At 34.7% G+C, this 19,600-nt stretch overlaps 1 protein-coding gene across 4 annotated transcripts; it reads right to left on the reverse strand.

The window, feature by feature from the left end:
- Positions 1-13,015: 13,015 nt before the first annotated feature.
- Positions 13,016-18,564, reverse strand: LOC107784636 (ethylene-responsive transcription factor-like protein At4g13040). 4 transcript variants are annotated; one of them, XM_016605794.2, is made up of 7 exons: positions 18,085-18,564; positions 17,079-17,139; positions 16,768-16,898; positions 14,959-15,043; positions 13,800-13,974; positions 13,486-13,607; positions 13,016-13,406 (listed from the first exon to the last, which is right to left on the reverse strand). In XM_016605794.2, the coding sequence occupies exons 2-7, from the start codon at positions 17,119-17,121 to the stop codon at positions 13,240-13,242; spliced, it is 723 nt and encodes a 240-aa protein (XP_016461280.2). In that variant the 5' UTR covers positions 17,122-17,139; positions 18,085-18,564; the 3' UTR covers positions 13,016-13,239. The 4 variants fall into 4 exon arrangements, with proteins under 4 accessions (XP_016461280.2, XP_075101304.1, XP_075101306.1 ...); XM_075245203.1 differs by lacking the exon at positions 18,085-18,564 and adding an exon at positions 17,752-18,063; XM_075245205.1 differs by lacking the exon at positions 18,085-18,564 and adding an exon at positions 17,942-18,062.
- Positions 18,565-19,600: the final 1,036 nt, after the last annotated feature.

A 19,600-nucleotide genomic window follows, 5' to 3' on the forward strand; every position in this document is an offset into this window, starting at 1 on the left:
GTCCCTTTGTAGTTAATTTACATGATGAAAAGCTGGTCTAAATGCTTAATACCTTTACACACTTTAACATGGTGCCTAGCAAATTCAAAATTATTCCAACTCTCACAGAATTAACTCACAAAAAATATTCAACTGAACATGTGTTATATAAAAAGGCAAGATACATAAAAACAGACATATAACTAACTAGATTGCAAGTTTAACATCACATTGCAAGTTTCAGGAATCTATACCTGATTTGACAAACAAAACCACGAGAAAATGAGAAATCAAGAGGCAGCAACAGTAACGCAGGGTCAACAGAATCAGCTCAAACCAAGGAGTAGGGAAGCAACATAACAATTTCACTTAAACTAGCACCAAAGCAGCTTCGAAAATCAATTAAAACACTCAATTTCACTCCATCTTGAACACCAAAGAGAATCAGGGATTTGTTTAGGAAATTAAAGCTCCCAAAGACTGCATAAAAGACCAATGGAACAGTATTCTATTCAAGTTTTCAGTCGTCTCTCTTTTCTAGATTTTTAGCCCTTTTTTCCAATCTCATTCAGCTGCAAGTAACTATGCCTTTATAGGCAAGTCACTAGGGCAGCTTTTAAGAGTTTGGTTTTTTCATTTTAGACCTTTTCAGCTTCTTTTTTTTTTTTGCTTTTTAGTCCTGATTTTTTGACTTGTTAACCAAGTAAGTGTACTATGCAGCTTCTAGGAAGCTTCATGAGTGATTACTTGAGAGATTCTCTCAGTAACTTTCCCAGTTTACCCTTAATACCCCCTGAATTTTACTTTGAGAACCAGACCAAGATGGGTCAAAATTTGACCCAATACTAAACTAAATCAGGTGGCCTGCTCCTTGCCAAATGGATCGGAGACAACCCAAAGCCCAAGCGAGCACTTATCCAATTGAAAAGAATATACTACAGACGCAGATATCATGAAATAATTTCAACAACAATCCTAATTCAATCACAACTAGGTAAGGGATTAACTAAATTACTAAATCAACATAAACTAATTAACCTAAATTAAAGAACTAACAAGAAGAAAATCAGAGACTTAACTCTAAAACTAAACAAACGGGCAAACAAGGTTAGTGACCAAGTTTTAGGAGTTAAAAAGAAAATTAAAAACGACCAGAATTAAATACCAAGCCTAAATTAATCTAAAGGAGGGAAAACTAAACCTAAGTCTATTCACAGAAGACAAAATTAGCCAAGGCAAACGGGAAAAGAAAAGAAGAAGATCAAGAGATAAAACGGATAGAAAGAAGAACTCACCAAGCAAATTCGAAACCAAACCGAATTTCTTGGTTTAATGAAATTGATGCTATTCACTTGTTCTTAATAAAGAACAAGTGAACTGCATCGATTTTGCGTCGAACCAATCCTTCGAAATGTGACAACCAAGAAGCCTGGGCTAGTGCACGCTCAGAACTGAAGGTGAAGAGATTTGGGGTTTTAGGGTCTCTCATTTGATTTGAGATTCGAGTAACCCTGTGAGGATTTGAGAGAAACTCGTTGTGGATTAGGGAAGAATGAGCCATGAGGGTTATCTAATGTTAATTTAGGGTGATTTGAGAAAGGTTAGGTTTTTAGTCTAGTCTTTGATTGAAGATTCGACAAGTTCCATGGTGATTCGAATGAAACAAATGACGAATTCGACATGAGGGGAGGAAGAGGGTGCTATGGTGTAAATCTGGTGTGGATTGGAGGTGGCGCCGCCACTAATGGCGGTGGGAATTTAATGGCGGCTTCTATAGTTTTCAGTGGTTAGGGTCTTTGAGATTGTGAAAGAGACGATGGGGGTAAGGGGTCTTCGGACACTTTTATACGAGTGATATCCCACTTCCTAGCCGTTAGATCATCTAACCTAGACGGCTAGGATTAATCCTCACTAAATCAAACGAGGTCGTTGGGTTAACTAACGGGTGAGACCGGGTTCGGGCTTGGGGCTGGGCGATTTGGGCCGATTTGGGCTAATTTGAGCATTCCTAACCTGGGTTGGGGTGGGAAAAACTAAGACTGGCCCAAATAATTGGATTTTCAACAAAGACACCATCTCTTCATTCCCTTTTTCAAAATTAATTCCCAAAATTCTTTTCTTCTTCTTTTCTTTTTCTTTCTTTTTTTCAAAATTAGATAAATTCCTAAATTAATTCTTAGAACCTAATTAACTTAAACAAAATACTAATTAAACCTGAATGATAATTAACACATTTAATTAGAAGAACTACTAAAAGTTAAAATTGAAAAATGCAAATTAAACAATATTGTTTTTTGATTTTCCCTTTTTTATAAAATAATTCAATTATTTACTTAATCCTAACATATCGAAATTAACTCCTAAATGCAAATGCACATATTTGTGATATTTTTTATTAATTAAACAAAAATAAAATGCATAGACAAATGCAAATAATTAACACAAAATTCACAAAATTGCAAATAATAAAAAGGAAGAAATTTATTTTCTTGAATCTATGGGAGTAATTCATATAGGGCAAAAATCACGTGCTCACAGCTGCCCCTCTTTGTTCGAAAACACGAAGAGTTTTTGTGCAAAGATAAAGTGAGCGGATACGAGCAATTTTTGCCCGTTTGAATACTCCATGGGAAGCACTTTTGAAAGATTTGACTGCACCCTACTTCCGAGGTTGCCTATATATCCTTGGCTAAAAAGGAATCATGTCAGTGTAGTTCAGGAATGTTTGGTAGCTGGGACTACCAAGAAGCTGTGACTTCACTGTTGTTGTCGTTGCTGCTACTGCTTACTGAACCCCCTTATTACACCATGTCAAAAATAAAAGAAGCTAGACTAGACTATGATCTATGAGTTTACAAGAGATCCTATCTATATCTTCAAACTTGCTTCTTGTGGTTCTTGTTGCCTTGTTGACTCGTATTCTCCCGGTGAAATCCCTTTGTTGCCGCCTTGACTTGTAATCTAAGATGTTTTCCCTTTCTCCAGGTGGATGCCTAACTACCAACTACACTTTGAGATGTTTTTCCTTTCTCCAGGTGGACGCCTGACTGCTGAACTTGAATGTATTCCCTGCTCTCCAGGCGGGCTCCTGATTACTGAACTTGAAATGTATTCACATGCTCTCCAAGCGGGCTCCTGATTGTTGAACTTGAAATGTATTCCCATGCTCTCCAGGCGGGCTCTTGATTTCTGAACTTGAATGTATTCCCATGCTCTCCAGGCGGGCTTCTGACTGCTAAACTTGAATGTATTCCCACGCTCTCCAGGCGGGCTCCTGATTGCTGAACTTGAAATGTATTCTCATGCTTTCTAGGCGGGCTCCTGACTGCTAAACTTGAAATGCATTCCCTGCTCTCCAGGCGGGCTCATGACTGCTAACTTGAAATGTATTCTCATGCTCTCCAGGCGGGCTCCTGACTGCTAACTTGAAATGTATTCCCTGCTCTCTAGGCGGGCTCCTGACTGCTAAGTTGAAATGTATTCCCTGCTCTCCAGGCGGACTCCTGACTGCTAACTTGAAATGTATTCCCTGCTCTCCAGGCGGGCTCCTGACTTCAACAAAATAGACAAAAACAAAGAAAATTTTTCTGCCCCAATTTGGGTATCTGGGCACATATGTAAGTGTAAAACGAACCACATTACCATATATCAATAAGAACTTGAAAGCTAAAACTTGAGTTATACTTCCTTGTTCTCCAGGTGGGCTCCTGACTGCTAACTTGAAATGTATTCTCATGCTCTCCAGGCGGGCTCCTAACTGCTAACTTGAAATGTATTCCCTGCTCTCCAGGCGGGCTCCTAACTTAAAAGATGATTTTTACAAATGCTTAATGACATATTCAATGACATTTTTTTTGTGCTTAATGACATATTTTCTTCACTTTTCATGTCTATATAAAGGCCTTGTAATATATAGGAAAATACACACAATTGAAGAAGAAATAAATTCTCTTCCTTCTTTCTATCTCTATTATCTTGTTCAAGTTTATAGTAAATTACTTTTAGTTTTATAACACGTTATCAGCACGATTGTCACCTCTATTTTTCACAATCACATCCTAGTTGTGTTCGATTCTCCTTCAGGTATATCACTATATATTCTTTTAGTTTATGGTAATATATATGCACCAATATGCTATTTATTAACAAATTCATATATTGTTAAGCATTTATTTTAGTAGATCATGTTACAGAAGTTCTCTTACCTTGCTTATTGTTAAAGAAAATATAAGATATAGATCTTAAGTGCGTTAAACTAACAAAATAAAATAGTGATAACTAAGGTGACTAAATAATAATTGTAAATACTAGTTTAAATTGCTTTACAATTGGTGGAAAGTAATATTTGAATATATTCACTCTTATCACCATATATGATTATTCCTCAAGTCTCTGTTTATAATAAATTGCTTTTCTTTTACCATACTGAATATATTTGTTTATGTTTATTTATATATTATATAATTCTTATTTATTTGACATATATATTGTATGTTACTTACATTTCTATTTATACTACATGTTTGAAGTGATCAACTTCTTAATTAGTTGTCTGATTTTTCTAGAAGTATATTTTCATTGAAAATTATTTTTATTCTTTCTAACCCATTTATTTTGTGATTAGTTTCAATATGTAAAACTTGTCAAAACTTGAATTCGTGGCACTAGACATTACCAGAAAGAATTACTTATCATGGGTGCTTGATGCTGAAATTCGCCTTGCTGCAAAAGCTCTTGAAAATACTATTATACAAGGAAATGAAACATCAAGCCAGGATAAAGCAAAGGCTATGATTTTTCTTCGTCATCTTCTTGATGAAGGATTAAAAACTGAATACTTAACCCTAAAGAATCCATTTGAACTATGGAGTAGTTTGAAGGAACGATATGACCATTTTAAGGCAATGATATTACCAAGAGCTAGATATGAATGGATTCACTTGCGGTTACAATATTTTAAAACTGTAAGTGAATATAATTCTGCTATATTTAGGATAACTTCCCAACTTAAATTATGTGGGGAAATTGTGAATGATGAGGATTTACTAGAAAAGACTCTTTCTACCTTTCATGCATCAAATATGGTATTGCAACAACAAGACCGTGAAAAGGGTTTAAAGAAATATTCTGAATTAATCTCATGCCTCTTGGTGGCTGAGCAACATAATACCCTTTTAATGAAAAATCATGAAGCACGTCCTACTGGTTCTGCACTATTTTCTGAAGTTAATATGGTAACAACCACCCAAAAGTCTAAAAGAAAACAAAATTATTATCGTGGTCGTGGTCGTGGTCGTGGCCATAGTCGTAGGCGTGGACGTGGACATGGAAGGGGGCGAAATAATTATCGTTGTCATGGTAGAAATAAACAAGAGAACAATAAGAATCCTCAAAATAATCCTTTAAAAGGTAGAATTAATAATTGTCACAGGTGTGGTACGAGAGGTCATTGGGCACACATTTGTCGTACGTTAAATCATTTTGTCAAACTTTATCAAGCCTCCCTTAGAAAGAAAGAAAACAATATGAAGGCACATTTGACCTTTCAAAATAATGATGAAGAAGCATGCCCATCAAACAAATATGATTCTGAGACACATCTTGCATATAAAGATGATAATTTTGGAGGCCTAACAAATATTACTCATTTAGAAGCCGGAGACTTCTTTGAGGATATTGACTGAAGAACTAATCATCTTACTAGTTTTCATTTTTTATGTTTGCAACTAATTTATTTTTCTTGAGTGTGTTTCCTAATGCATCATGTGTTGCTAGTCTCTACCTTCGTAATGTAATTTTTAATATTTTTTTTGTTTGTCTTTCATATTTCTTATAATATACTTTTTGATTTTTTTTGAAGAATATGAAAATTTGTCAATCTTCAGTTGGACTCAAGATTAATAAAGATGATATATGTCTTCTGGATAGTGCTACAACACATACTATTTTAAGAGATAAGAGATATTTCTCTTATTTGGTAATGAAAGAAGCCAATGTTAATGCAATATCCGGTAGTACAAGATTAATTGAAGGTTCTGGAAAAGCCAATTTATTACTACCAGGAAGAAATAAATTTGGCTATTGTTGAAGCATTATATTGTAGTAAATTTCAAAGAAACTTATTAAGCTTCAAAGATATTTGCCAAAATGGATATCACATTGAGAGTACAAATAATGAAAAGATTGAATATCTTTATATTACTACAATAAATTCGGGTAAGAAATATGTGCTTGAAATGTTACCTGCTCTTTCCTCTGGTTTATATTACACAAGTATTAGCAGGATTGAAATACATGCCATAGTAAATGAGAAGTTTACTAATCAAGATAATTTTATTATTTGGCATGACTGATTGGGTCATCCTGACTCTAGTATGATGCATAAAATAATTGAGAATTCACATGGACATTCAATGAAGAACCAAAAGATTCTTCAATTTAAGGAATTCTCTTGTGCTGCATGTTCTCAAGGCAAATTAATTATTAGACCATCAACGATTAAAGTTAAGATGGAATCCCCTATATTTCTGGAATGTATACAAGGTGATATATATGGGCTCATTCACCCTCCATGTGGACCATTTAGATATTATATGATTTTGGTAGATGCATCTACAAGATGGTCACATGTGTGCTTACTATCAACTCGCAATATGGCATTTGCGAGATTGTTGACTCAAATAATAAAGCTAAGAGCACAATTTCCAGATTATGCAATTAAGACAATTCGTCTTGATAATGCCGGTGAATTTACATCCCAAGCATTTAATGATTATTGTATATCAACTGGGATAATAATTGAGCATCTGGTCGCTCATGTTCATACACAAAATGGTCTAGCAGAATCATTAATCAAACGCCTCCAATTAATTGTTAGACCAATGCTTATGAGAATAAAACTTCCCATTTTAGTATGGGGTCATGCTATTTTACATGCGACATCTCTTGTGCGGATAAGGCCCATAAGTTATCATAAAGTCTCTTCATTGTAATTGGCTTTTGGCCAGGAGCCAAATATTTCCCATCTTAGAATCTTTGGTTGTGCGGTATATGTACCAATTGCTCCACCACAACGCACAAAGATGGGGCCCCAAAGAAGGTTGGGGATATATGTTGGGTATGAATATCCTTCTATTATAAAATATCTGGAGCTTATGACTGGAGATTTATTTACAGCGAGATTTTCTGATTGTCATTTTGATGAATCAATATACCCAACATTAGGGGGAGAAAATAAGCAGCTGAGAAAGGAGATAGATTGGAATGTATTATCACTATCTCATTTAGATCCTCGAACAAATCAATGTGAACAAGAGGTTCAAAAGATAATTTATTTGCAAAATATTGCAAAATATTGCAAATCAACTGCCAGATGCGTTCACTGACCTACCAAGGGTGACTAAGTCATATATTCCAGCTGTTAATGCGCCAGTTCGAGTTGATATCCTGGTAGGACAATCAATTAAAGCAAATGAGTTTAAACCACGCTTGAAACGTGGTAGACTAGTCGGTTCTAAAGATAAAAATCCTCAGAAAAGAAAAGGAGTAAATAATCAAAGTGATCATACTACGGAGGTAGTGGCTCAAGAAGAGTACATAGACATAACAAATGATAAGACCTCAAGGGAGGTTCAGGTACCTGAAAATGATGATGATGGAGAGATCTCAATAAGTTATGTCTCAACGTGGAAAAGATGGAACCGAAATAATATTGTTATTAATAACGTTTTTGCTTATAATGTTGCTATTGAAATAATGCAACAAGACGAGGATCTTGAACCAAAATCTGTCGATGAATGTAGACAGAGAGATGATTGGCCAAAATGGAAAGACGTTATCCAGGCAGAATTAACTTCACTTGCGAAACGTGAAGTTTTTGGACCTGTAGTGCAAACACCTAATGGTGTTAAGCCTGTTGCATATAAATGGGTCTTTGTACGTAAAAGGAATGAGAAAAATGAGGTACAAAGATATAAGGCACATCTAGTTGCACAAGGATTTTTACAAAGGACCGGTATCGATTATGAAGAGACATATTCTCCTGTTATGGATGCTATAACATTCCGTTATCTCATTAGTTTTACTGTCCATGAAAAGCTTGACATGCATTTAATTGATGTGGTTACAACCTACCTTTACGGTTCACTTGATAATGAGATATACATGAAAATTTCCGAGGGATTTAAAATACCTGACACACATAATTCAAAGTCCCGGAAAATGTTTTCAATCAAATTGCAAAGATCTTTGTATGGTCTAAAGCAATCAGGAAGAATGTGGTATAACCGCCTTAATGAGTATTTATTAAAGGAAGGTTATATAAATGATGTCATTTGTCTATGTATTTTTATAAAGAAAACAACATCGGAGTTTGTTGTACTTGCTGTATATGTTGATGACATAAACTTTATTGGAACTCCTACAGAACTCCAAAAGGCAATTGATTATTTAAAGAAGGAATTCGAGATGAAAGATCTCGGAAAGACAAAATTATATCTTGGTTTGCAAATTAAACATTTGGCAAATGGGACTTTTGTTCATCAATATACCTACATAGAAAAGGTATTAAAATGATTTTACATGGATAAAGCACATCCATTAAGTACTCCGATGATTGTTTGATCACTTGATGTAAATAAGGACCCGTTCCGACCTCAAGAAAAGAATGAAGAGCTTCTTGGTCCTGAAGTACCATATCTTAGTGCAATTGGTGCACTAATGTATCTTGCTAACTCTACAAGGCATGACGTAACTTTTTCAGTTAATGTCTTAGCAAGATATAGCTCTGCTCCTACAAGGAGACATTGGAATAGAATCAAACACATATTGCGGTATCTAAAAGGGACTACCGATATGAGATTATTTTATGGCAATGATTGCAGTCCTGATCTTGTTGGTTATGCCGATACTGGGTATTTATCTGACCCACTCAAGGCTCGATCTCAAATAGGCTATGTGTTTACATGTGGAGGCACTGCCATATCTTGGCGATCGACTAAGCAATCAATCGTGGCTACTTCATCTAATCATGCTGAGATAATTGTTATTTTTGAAGCAAGTCGAGAATGTATATGGTTAAGGTATATAATACATTTTATTCAGGACAAATGTGGTTTGAACTGTGACAAATTACCCATAATTTTGTATGAAGACAATGCAACATGCATAGCCCAATTGAAGGGGGGATTCGTAAAAGGAGATAGGACAAAACATATTTCACCAAAGTTATTTTTCACACATGATCTTCAAAAGAATGGTGATATTAATGTGCAACAGATTCGTTCAAGTGATAATATGGCTGATTTGTTCACCAAATCTCTACCGACATCAACCTTCAAGAAACTAGTGTACAAGATTGGGATGCGAAGGCTCAAGGATGTGAATTGATGCTCTCATCAGGGGGAGTTAATACGCGCTGTACTCTTTTTCCCTTACAAGGTTTTGTCCCACTTGGTTTTCCTTGCAAGATTTTTAACGAGGCAACCAAAAGACGTATTTCTAAACATGTGTACTCTTTTTCCTTCATTAGGATTTTTTTCCATAGGGTTTTTTCCTAATAAGGTTTTAACGAGGCACATTATCTATGGACATCCAAGGGGGAGTGTTATAAGATAAATCTTATGGTGGATGTCTACTCCTCCTCCATGATTTTTACAAATGCCTAATGACATATTCAATGATATATTTTCTATGTTTAATGACATACTCAATGACATATTTTCTTCACTTTTCATGCCTATAAATGCCTTGTAATAGATAGGAAAATACACACAATTGAAGAAGAAATAAATTCTCTTCCTTCTTTCTATCTCTATTATCTTGTTCAAGTTTATAGTAAATTGCTTTTAGTTTTATAACAATCCATGCTAAAAATTTTAATACTCCTACAAGGTATATGATTGAAATCAGGGAGTTGCTAAACTTACCTGCTAGTAGAGTCGGATTAAGAATCCTTTCTTTCCAATTTAGTAATGAAGAAGAAATTTCATCAACTGGCTTGTCATTCGTAGCCGAAGAAGCCATGTGATTCAATGGCTTCTTTTGAAAATTCTGGTAGAGGACTTGAATTCGATGTGAGATGTGGACTGTTTGACAAAGTTTTGTTTTAGACTAAAAGAACTGGGCCTAATTAAGATCCTATAATCCTGGCACTGTAGAATTATTGGGCTTGTCTTCTTCATGGGCTTCCCATTTCTGTGCAGCGTGAAATCAGACACAAAAAATAGGAATGATATATTTTCTCAGTTTTGTTAGGTGATAAGAAGATATAACATTTCCCCCTTGTCCAAACTCAGAGCACGTTTGGATTGACTTAATTTAAGTGCTTTTAAGCTAGAAAAATTGGCATCTTATAACAACTTATAATAGGAATTGGCAATTTTTTAGCCTTATATTAGGTTTGGCAACGATACCCCCAAATAGTTGGTATTATATAGCCAAATCCTAAAAACCTACTCTCTTTTATATTCTCTCTAAAAAAAAAACTACACGCTTATTTTGGCTTCCCTCCCCCTTTCTCTCCTTGTACTTCTTCTATCTCTTCTCTTTTGCTCTCATAGTTTAACAAAAATTCTTGCAAATTATGCAAAAAAAAAAATCAGTGGGGTGAAAAGGTAAGGTTGATCTCACATCAGAGAAAATCAGAAGCAAAAACTAAGAGAGAAAAAATATATTTCAACTTTATTTTTCTTCTCTCTTCTTTTTTTTGTTGGATTGAATGAGTGAGTGTGATTGAAATTGATTGAAAATGCCTAAACGAGGCTATATACAAAATTTGAGCAAGATTAGCAAAAACTAAGAGAGAAAAAATATATTTCAACTTTTTTTTTCTTTTCTCTTCCTTTTTTTGGTTGGATTTTAATGGGTGAGTGCGATTCAAATTGGTTGAAAATACCTAAACGAGACTATATACAAATTTTGAGCAAGATTAGAAGTGATTTACACTGGTTTCACGCAAAAAATCAGACCTAAAAATCCAACTGCGACATGTGTATATCATGTTATATATCGTGTACATCAGTGTATATCACACACAAATTTTTAAGGACGTCTGTATATATCACTTTGTATATCGGTATACAACATAATTCTTTCATGGACGCCCATGTATATCACATTGTATATCGTATATATAACACAAATTTTCATGGATATACACAGATACACATAATACATGAGATATCACTGATGTACATGAAGATATACATGGGTTACAATAGGGGATACACATGTGGAGTCGTCTTGAACTTGAGTTTTCAATCTGAAATATATACAAAGAAGGAAAATAAAATTTTAATAATTTTTTTTTTGATAAACACATTATTATTATGTTATACACTGTGATATATAAATAATATAATTATTAATTATTGATCAAAAAAGGAATTTTATATTTGATATAGCATGTTTAAGCAAGTTCTAAAATATAAAAATAATAAATATAATTGTGGGAGTAAATAATATTTTAGTATATAAAGAAAATTAATTTTTGATGTACCCAAAGAAGAAAAATAAATTTATGATATCTATTTTGGTATACATATGTCTGATGTGCTATACATTGTGATATACAAATAATATAATATTTTTATTGAAATATACATTGATATAAATGCAGCAATAACTATATATATAATTTTATATTATTGATATACAAAGAATAATATTATTTATATACAAAGAATGAAAATAAAATTTTAATATACATGTTGGTAGAGACAAAGAAGAAGAAAAAAAGTTGTGATATACATATTATTATTGTGATATACATTTATTGGCTTTTTTATGCCAATATCTATAACTAGGGCTATTTTCTGCCAATTATATGAGTATGTTGTTATACCATGCCAAAACCCCTTTAAGCTATTTTGTAGTGTTTGGATAAAGTGTTAAGTGCTTTTAAGCACTTGTGTTTAAGCTAAAATGACAAAAATAAGCCAAAAGCTAGAATTTCTAATTTACAATTTTTGGCTTAAAAGTCACTTAAAACAAGCTCATCCAAACTGGTTCTCAACGTTTAGTTGTTGTGGTATCACATGCATGAAAACGAAATTTGAGCAATCTTTTTAATAACTCTTCATCCATTTCCAATGGAAGATCAGGTAAGATAATTAACAAATAATAGAGAGCTCTCACCATTAAACTGTCTTACCGTGTAGTTCAGACTTTCTTTCCGCTCCTACTAACTATGTAGAAGAAAAGGACAAAAGGGTTATAGATCTTTTATAATCTTGGATAATTATTTCTTTTCTTTACAACAACCTTTGTCTAAAGCAATCTACCCATTTCGTTTTCACGAATATATGTGCAAATAAAACAGCCTAACGATATGATTTTTAAGATGAAACCATTTAAAACGATATGAAATACTTGCATGCATACGTTAACAGCCTCTCTACGAAAGATTAATTGTAATTGCGGTCAAGTGATTACACTTTCACATTGTACCACTTAGTGCAAGAAAGATTTTTTGGACACAAGGACTTGAGTGGCTGAAAATAAATGTCCAATCAGAAAAACTTTCACAATTAAAGTTGCGAGTGAAAGGTAGTCATTGCTCAATGATAGACCAGTTGATGAGGGCGGTCAATCCAAGAATTTATTGGCAAAGTCATTGCAGTATAACGTGGAAAATTCCTTGCTTTGTCTATTTTCTATTCCAACAGAAACTGGCCCATATGATGTTAACATTGCTATCCAAGGAAATTGCAACTGCCTTCCCTCCATACATCTTTTAATTCTATCCTTCATTTCAAAATTCAAACATTTTTTTAAAAAAAAGAAGCATTTGTATGATTGTATCTCATCATTTCACGGAGATCTTAATGATGTCATGCTTATAAATCGATCATCAAAGCCTTGATTGTTTTATGTTAACTGTCAACCTACTTAATCGATCCCCTCGTCATACTTATATGACCAAAATTTCTTTATTTCCCTTCTGTGTTCCATTTATACGTAAGTTAGAAATGCTAATCAACGTTGCTTCCATTTGTCAAAGTTCACTTCATCAAGCATGACAATACATCTCAAGATATGCATAATAACATACTTGTGATCAAACTCAATTACCTTAAACAATAGGAAGAGTACATATCATCATCTTGCCCTAATAGGGGCACCTATACTTAGCGTGTAAATAAATCTATACGAATGATAGAACCATGGAGTTGTAAGTACGTGGCTGAACAGCTTAACAATACCATTAGCACTATTTCTTTCAGCATTCTTCCTAATCAGAGAAAGGAAGGGGGGACAGGATCAAGAGAGCGATAAGTCTTGTTCTATATCTTCAGAGGCTGAAAAACTATTGCTTTCTGGCTCCCCTCCGTCGTCCTCTTCGTCGTCCTCCTCCTCCTCACTATTCAGTGTTGAACTTAAAGGTTCAGATTTCCTCCGTGCACCAACCCCACTTCTTCTACGAGTTTCTGCAAAAATATTTTGTCTGATTAGTACTATAGCCCACTAAGAACTGCTACAAAGACTAGGAAAGTATTGGAACTTTACTCTTATTAGTAATTGCGGAGCGTGTAAATGCTAAAAATTCATCCCATTTGAATTGTCTTAGTTCCTGCTTCTCCTCCTCTGAGATTTCAAAATTCGGTTCCCTCCCACACATAAAAGCAGCCCTACAAATTTAAAAGGAAAAAGAAAAACTCCGTCCACATTAAGTTTCCATCCAAGAATCAAATTGCAATAGAACTAAACAAGGATCCTGTAAGGTATGAGGTTATCACACATTTGGAAATATTTTAACATCACATAGTAGGAGGAGCAAATTAACAAAGGTCAAGAGAAATAAATTTGGAGCAGTATGATACCTGTCATACAGTCTAGCAGCTTCTTCTTGAGTCCCAACTGTACCCAAGTGGATTTGTTTCTTATCAACTTTTATTGCGGCTTGCCATTTCATATTCTTAAAGTAGACACCTCTCATGAGACATGGTTCTTGGTTTTCAAAGTGCTTCCTCCTGTGTCGCTTTCTGCGTTTAACTTCTGGAATAACAAATGCACAACTGTTGTTTAAAAAGAATACAAGTGGCACTTCTACAAACACAAGAGATTCCCCACAAAATGCTCGACTAAAATATTCTTGCACTAGGATTTGTGGATCTTCCGGACAAGTCGAGACCTGTTAGTTAAAGTAGGAGTATCCAAATACCATCCAGCTAATTCACAAGTTCATTCATGTAAAGAGCAAAATGGAGCAACTCATCATTTGATGGAACTTTTCGATGATATGCTGATGATAGCAAGCAGCTATGTTTCAAACGACATATCCCACAAACATGAAATAATATGGGCACGACTTGCTATACAAGAATATGAACTAGATATAATAGCAACATATGGCTTTTGAAAAAGCTTGATGAAGCAGATGAAGCTGCTTAATTATTCAAGGTGGTTCTTTGTTTTGCATTTTACAAGTACAGAAGCAGAGAAATCACACATATAAGTAGAAAAAGAATATCATATATGTATGTGCTTCATGTCATTGAGCTTTTGTCTGCAACAGACGCTTCATGTCATTGTTTACTTACTTATCATGTTTCATTCAAATATACTTCAGAAAATTCTTCAAGTACTTTTATAGGATGCTACTGTCTGTCCTCATCAATATTTTAACCACCTCTCCCCTCCACAAACAAAGTTTCTGCCTTAGGTAATTCTTATGTACCCTAGCTTTCTCCTTTAGACCTGTCATTAATGAACAAGCAGCTCTCAAAAGACTTTATAAAGCACCATATTGGCCATCAGTTGAGATGAACTAAAAACTTTGTTCCAGAAGCAACAATATCTTAAAGTCAGCTAAACCAAATGCTGGGCTGAACAATTATGTGCAGTCATGTAGAAGACACCAGAATGGACATATTTAACTTTGCTGTATTATAAAGATCGGTACAATCTATAATTACATAATGAGAGAGAAGAACAGACAACTAGGTGAATTAAAATTATCATTAATGTATAAGAAAAGACCTGGAAATTGTTGGGCGGTTTGCTCAATCAAGGAGCCAGAGGCATGGCCATTTGATGATCCAGGAACAACCTTTACAGCAGTTTTCTGGAGAGCATTTGAAACAACAGATTAGGATTTAAAGAATGCCTGCAAAAATAATTTAGTGTTTACAAGAAAAAAAGAACATTTAATTCAATGGGTCAGGTAGAAGATTCCACATGATGATCCTTTGTGAATTAACATTAAATCAACTGGAAAGAGACCATACATGTCGATCTGCTCATCAACCATAAGATAGATGGTAAGAATAAGGTCTGGGTTAGATTTTCAATTTTCCCATGAACTTTTACTTAATAGCCAATACCACAATAGTTTTAGCTGAGCATAATTCATTAGTAATCAGATTATTCTTTGCTTGTCCATTGCTGTAGCTGAAGCAGAAGAAAATATCTGGAGAGAATTATTGTCCAAATTCAGTCAAACCTGGACAGAACCCTAAAAATTTAAAGATTTGACTTCAATTACAGGGTGATAACCAAACTACCAAGCCGACAAAAGAAAGCTGCAGTTCTCCCCTCTCGATAATCAGTAAAAGGGAACTGCTACATAGGCATAGAAATAAGGGGATGAACACTTCGATACTTATTCGTCTAACTTTCTTTCCCTTTCATCTGCTTTTTTCTCATTATTCCAACTAACCAATATTTTATGATAGTCAGAATGTTATCAGTTCTAGTAGACGATGCAAGTAAGTCCATAGGAAGTGTTAAAGGAACAACAAACATGGTCGAGTATCCACTTAAATCTCATTGCTTCGGGACTTTTTGAAAGACCTCCTCCAGTGGACATATTTGTTGTTTCTCCTTTTGTGCCATTGCCAGTATTAATTAACACAGCAAAGCTAGTGAATGTGAATTTTGCATCCATCAGACATAAATATCGTTTTCCATATTAAGCACTTTCTCCACAGAATCTAGAGGACCCGTTTCTTTTTCTGCATGGAAGGATCTGAGGAACAAGCTGAAACACAGAAATACTTCACAGGATATATCAGCACAATAACACTTGTCATATTTTTTACAGTTTTACTTGAACCAATCCTGCCAACATATGCACAAACTGAATCATGCAGACATATACTGATTGCCAAACGCGGTAAAACTTTCACTTGATCTTTCCTTTCCAAGAAACCAAATAACTATCTACTCTGGGAGAGCCACTTCCACTAATTTGATCAGTATTCTGGGAAATGTTTTTACATAGTTCAGATAATAAGAATCACCACGTAAATAGCATAGAATTTCCGAACATCCAGACTATGCAAACTAGTGACTATGAAGTAGGAGGTATAATAAAAAATAACATTTGAATTAGGTTGAATTCTAGCAGATTAAGTTACTGTTATTGAAACGAGTCGATCTTTCACAAAATAGAAGGAAATGGATCAGAGAGTCTCCGTTTGGATCGTAGGTTAGAGAAGTGGCATCACCAACTGCTACTTCAATTTCATTATGTAAATAAACCATTCGGCTGAAGAAAATCTTCATTTGCTGATTCGAGACATAGTTGACTACAGTGGAAAGACCTATAGAAGAACTCAACCTCATCACACATTAGAAAGAACAGGGTGGGAGTTAGGATAAAGGCTGTCTTAAAATTGTTAAAGGTGACACCACATTGCTTCTATCTCATTTAGCCATTGGCGTCTAAACCAATACATCCTTCTAGTCGTCAATGATTTTGACAAGCCTTTATTCTAGAAACAGAATCCGGTAAATCTAGACATTCATGCTTATACAACATACTAGCACCAATAAAACTGTTCTTACCTCTTTTGACTCATCATTATCAGTTGACGGCATTGGATGGACACTTGTGTGTTTGTTGTTCAGGAAACGATTTTCGGCAATGTGTCCATTCTCAGAAAACTTTGGAAGTGGAACCAAGAACGAGCTTCGTCCTTCATAATCATTTGGATATCAAAAAATAAAAATGATCCAAAGATATTGCAAAACTTCTTAAGTAAATTCATCCGAGAGTGAGGGCATTCTAGTTGAGAAGAGATAGAAAAATTGACAACTATATTTAGAAACTATAGAAACTACAGGTCTATCCAACTTAAATGATGCACTTTCCATACCAGAGCAAAGTCCTAACAGCTTACGCCTTCGGATGCTCACCATAGCTCGCAAAATTTATGCCTACAGCAGAGTAACACAATTTAAAAGAAGAAGACTGTATAATCAAATGTATACTGCAATGAGAAAGCGGAATTCCAACAAAAGGAATTTAGAAGAGGGATTTGGGGTTGGGGGGTTTGGGGGGGGGGGGGGAAGAAAGGTCGAGGCACAATTCCATTTGAACATAGTAGAAGGACGCCAACTTTTAAGCCAAAGTAGAAGAAACACTTAAAGAAGATGGATTTGTTGATATCACAAATAAAAAATGAAATCTGAACCGCAATTCTTGATACATTATTAACATAATCCATATGATTACTTCCACAACAAAGTCAGCAGCCTCTGGCTGAGAAGATATTGCTAAAGCTGACAATACCTATGGCTAAGCTTAATACTAATTCGGTACAGAAATCAAGGGACCAATATTATGACCCTGGGGAAATTTCACATTTTATAAAGAATCCAAGCGACAAAACAAAGGTGACAACAGACAAAAAAAAACCATGAAACCCCCAAGTTCGCAGCTTTCACAAGCCCAGAACAAAAGAAGAAAGGTGAAGATTCCCGATTAATCTAGCAGGCATTGAAGATAATATTTCCATAAAGCAACAATAGATTTGAATGAGAATATACAGAAATACACAATCCCTTTTGGAAGATAAGGTTATGTCTGTGCTTGTAGACCAAGTCAACTCTCACCAACCTACCACCTTTTTTGTGGAGAAAACAGCAGAAGAAAGAACCCAAGAACCAACTTTCCAACAATCAACATAATTAGAACAAGAAACTATGAGAAAACCTCAAGTACTAGTCTACCACCCACATGTAAAAGAGTACCATTTGTCATCTATCATCCAAAACACAATGACCGAGGCAGTCACAAAATCTCAGTACAACAAATTTTCCCACTTCCCACATGTTAAACTATAATTAGTCAACAGTTAGCAGTATTGTGAGCGATAGTACCTTAAAAACTACAACAACTGTAAGGAGAAGAAGAGAGGAAAGTGGTTGGTGAAGCAAGCGTGGGAACCGAGGAGGAAAATCAAGAATTTGGAATCTAGAATTTGGTAAGACTAGAAGGTTAATACAACAAGAAAGGGAAGGTGGGGAAGGTGGTGGTGAAGGGAGAAGAGAGGCTGTGGGTGGTAGGAAAAGAAAGAGAAAAGAAAGAGGTGGAGATTGTGTTTGTAATTGTAGTAGTTGTTGTTGTTGTTACTCACTCATGCATCTATCTACCTCTACCACCTTTTGTTTTTATTTCTTTCTACTGTTCATATTCCTCATTATGTTTATTTCTTTGTTTTGTAGAGAGGGTGGTGCTGATGCTATAAGGGCCTCCTCCCTAAGCTTGCCGGGGGAGGGGGGGGGGGGTAGTAGATAGAGAAAGAAACAAAGAGTTAATATAGAGAGAGAATTAGAGACAAGAGAGTTGAAACTTCTTCCATAATTATAAACAGTACTCCATATGTACTTAAGCTATTGTTAAAATGACTGTTTTACCCATCTGAATCTTTGGAAGGTGTTGCTATCTTCTGTATATTTATGTTGTGATGACCAGAATGCCCTTGATTAATCTATAGCCTCTTATCTTTTTGGAAAAAGATCCAAAAAGAATCTTATTTCCTCAAGGGAAAAGGAAACGCGATATCAGTAGAGTGGTAGATCAGTTATCCCTGCTCGAATTATTTTCCCTTAAGTTTTTGGTATTATAAAACTTTTAATTAGTAAAGTTATTCAAAAAAAAAAAATTAGCTTTTTAAAATTCTGAACTTTCATTCAACCTAGGCAAATTGGCTTTGTTGATGGTCCAATGCACCCCAGTTGTTACACTTTCTTTTCCTAGACATCAACATTATGGGAGAATTTTCCGTTTTCACCGAACAGGTATGGGAATTCCTTTTTTCTACTCAACTCCATTTCAAAGTATATGTGACATATTCTTCTTTTATGATTTCAACTATGTGATTTTTTGACATTTTAAAACGTATTCTTACCATTTTATTTAATTTAATGAAGTTGCACCTTATGCTATTGAATTTTTGGATGTCCAAAATTTAATCTAAAAGTAAATCAGTTTAGTCAATCATTTTTATAAAGTTAAAATTGATCAAATTAACTCTCGATAAGCGAAAAATATTAAACAAATTAGAATAGAGAAATCTCATACTCTCTACATAGTTAACAAAATATACCACCCTTTAATGTGGTGGATGATAAGTACTCCTTCATTTTTGGTCAAAAGTCAAGAACTGAAATGAAGTGGTATTTAATAGAGAGCGGTTTTCTTCTAAAGTGAGACTTTTGGCGCGAATTGAAATTAGTCGGGTCCCAAAGACGCTTGATGAAAAACAAAAAGAATATTCTATAAGAAAACGAAGGGGTAAAAATTATTTACATCCTTAAATTTACTTTAAAAATCAAACTCATCCTCCCAAATTTTGAACAACTATTATTCTCCTCCTTATATCAAAGTTGGCTT

This window comes from Nicotiana tabacum, chromosome 22, assembly GCF_000715075.1.
Source record: "Nicotiana tabacum cultivar K326 chromosome 22, ASM71507v2, whole genome shotgun sequence".
NCBI lineage: Eukaryota > Viridiplantae > Streptophyta > Magnoliopsida > Solanales > Solanaceae > Nicotiana > Nicotiana tabacum.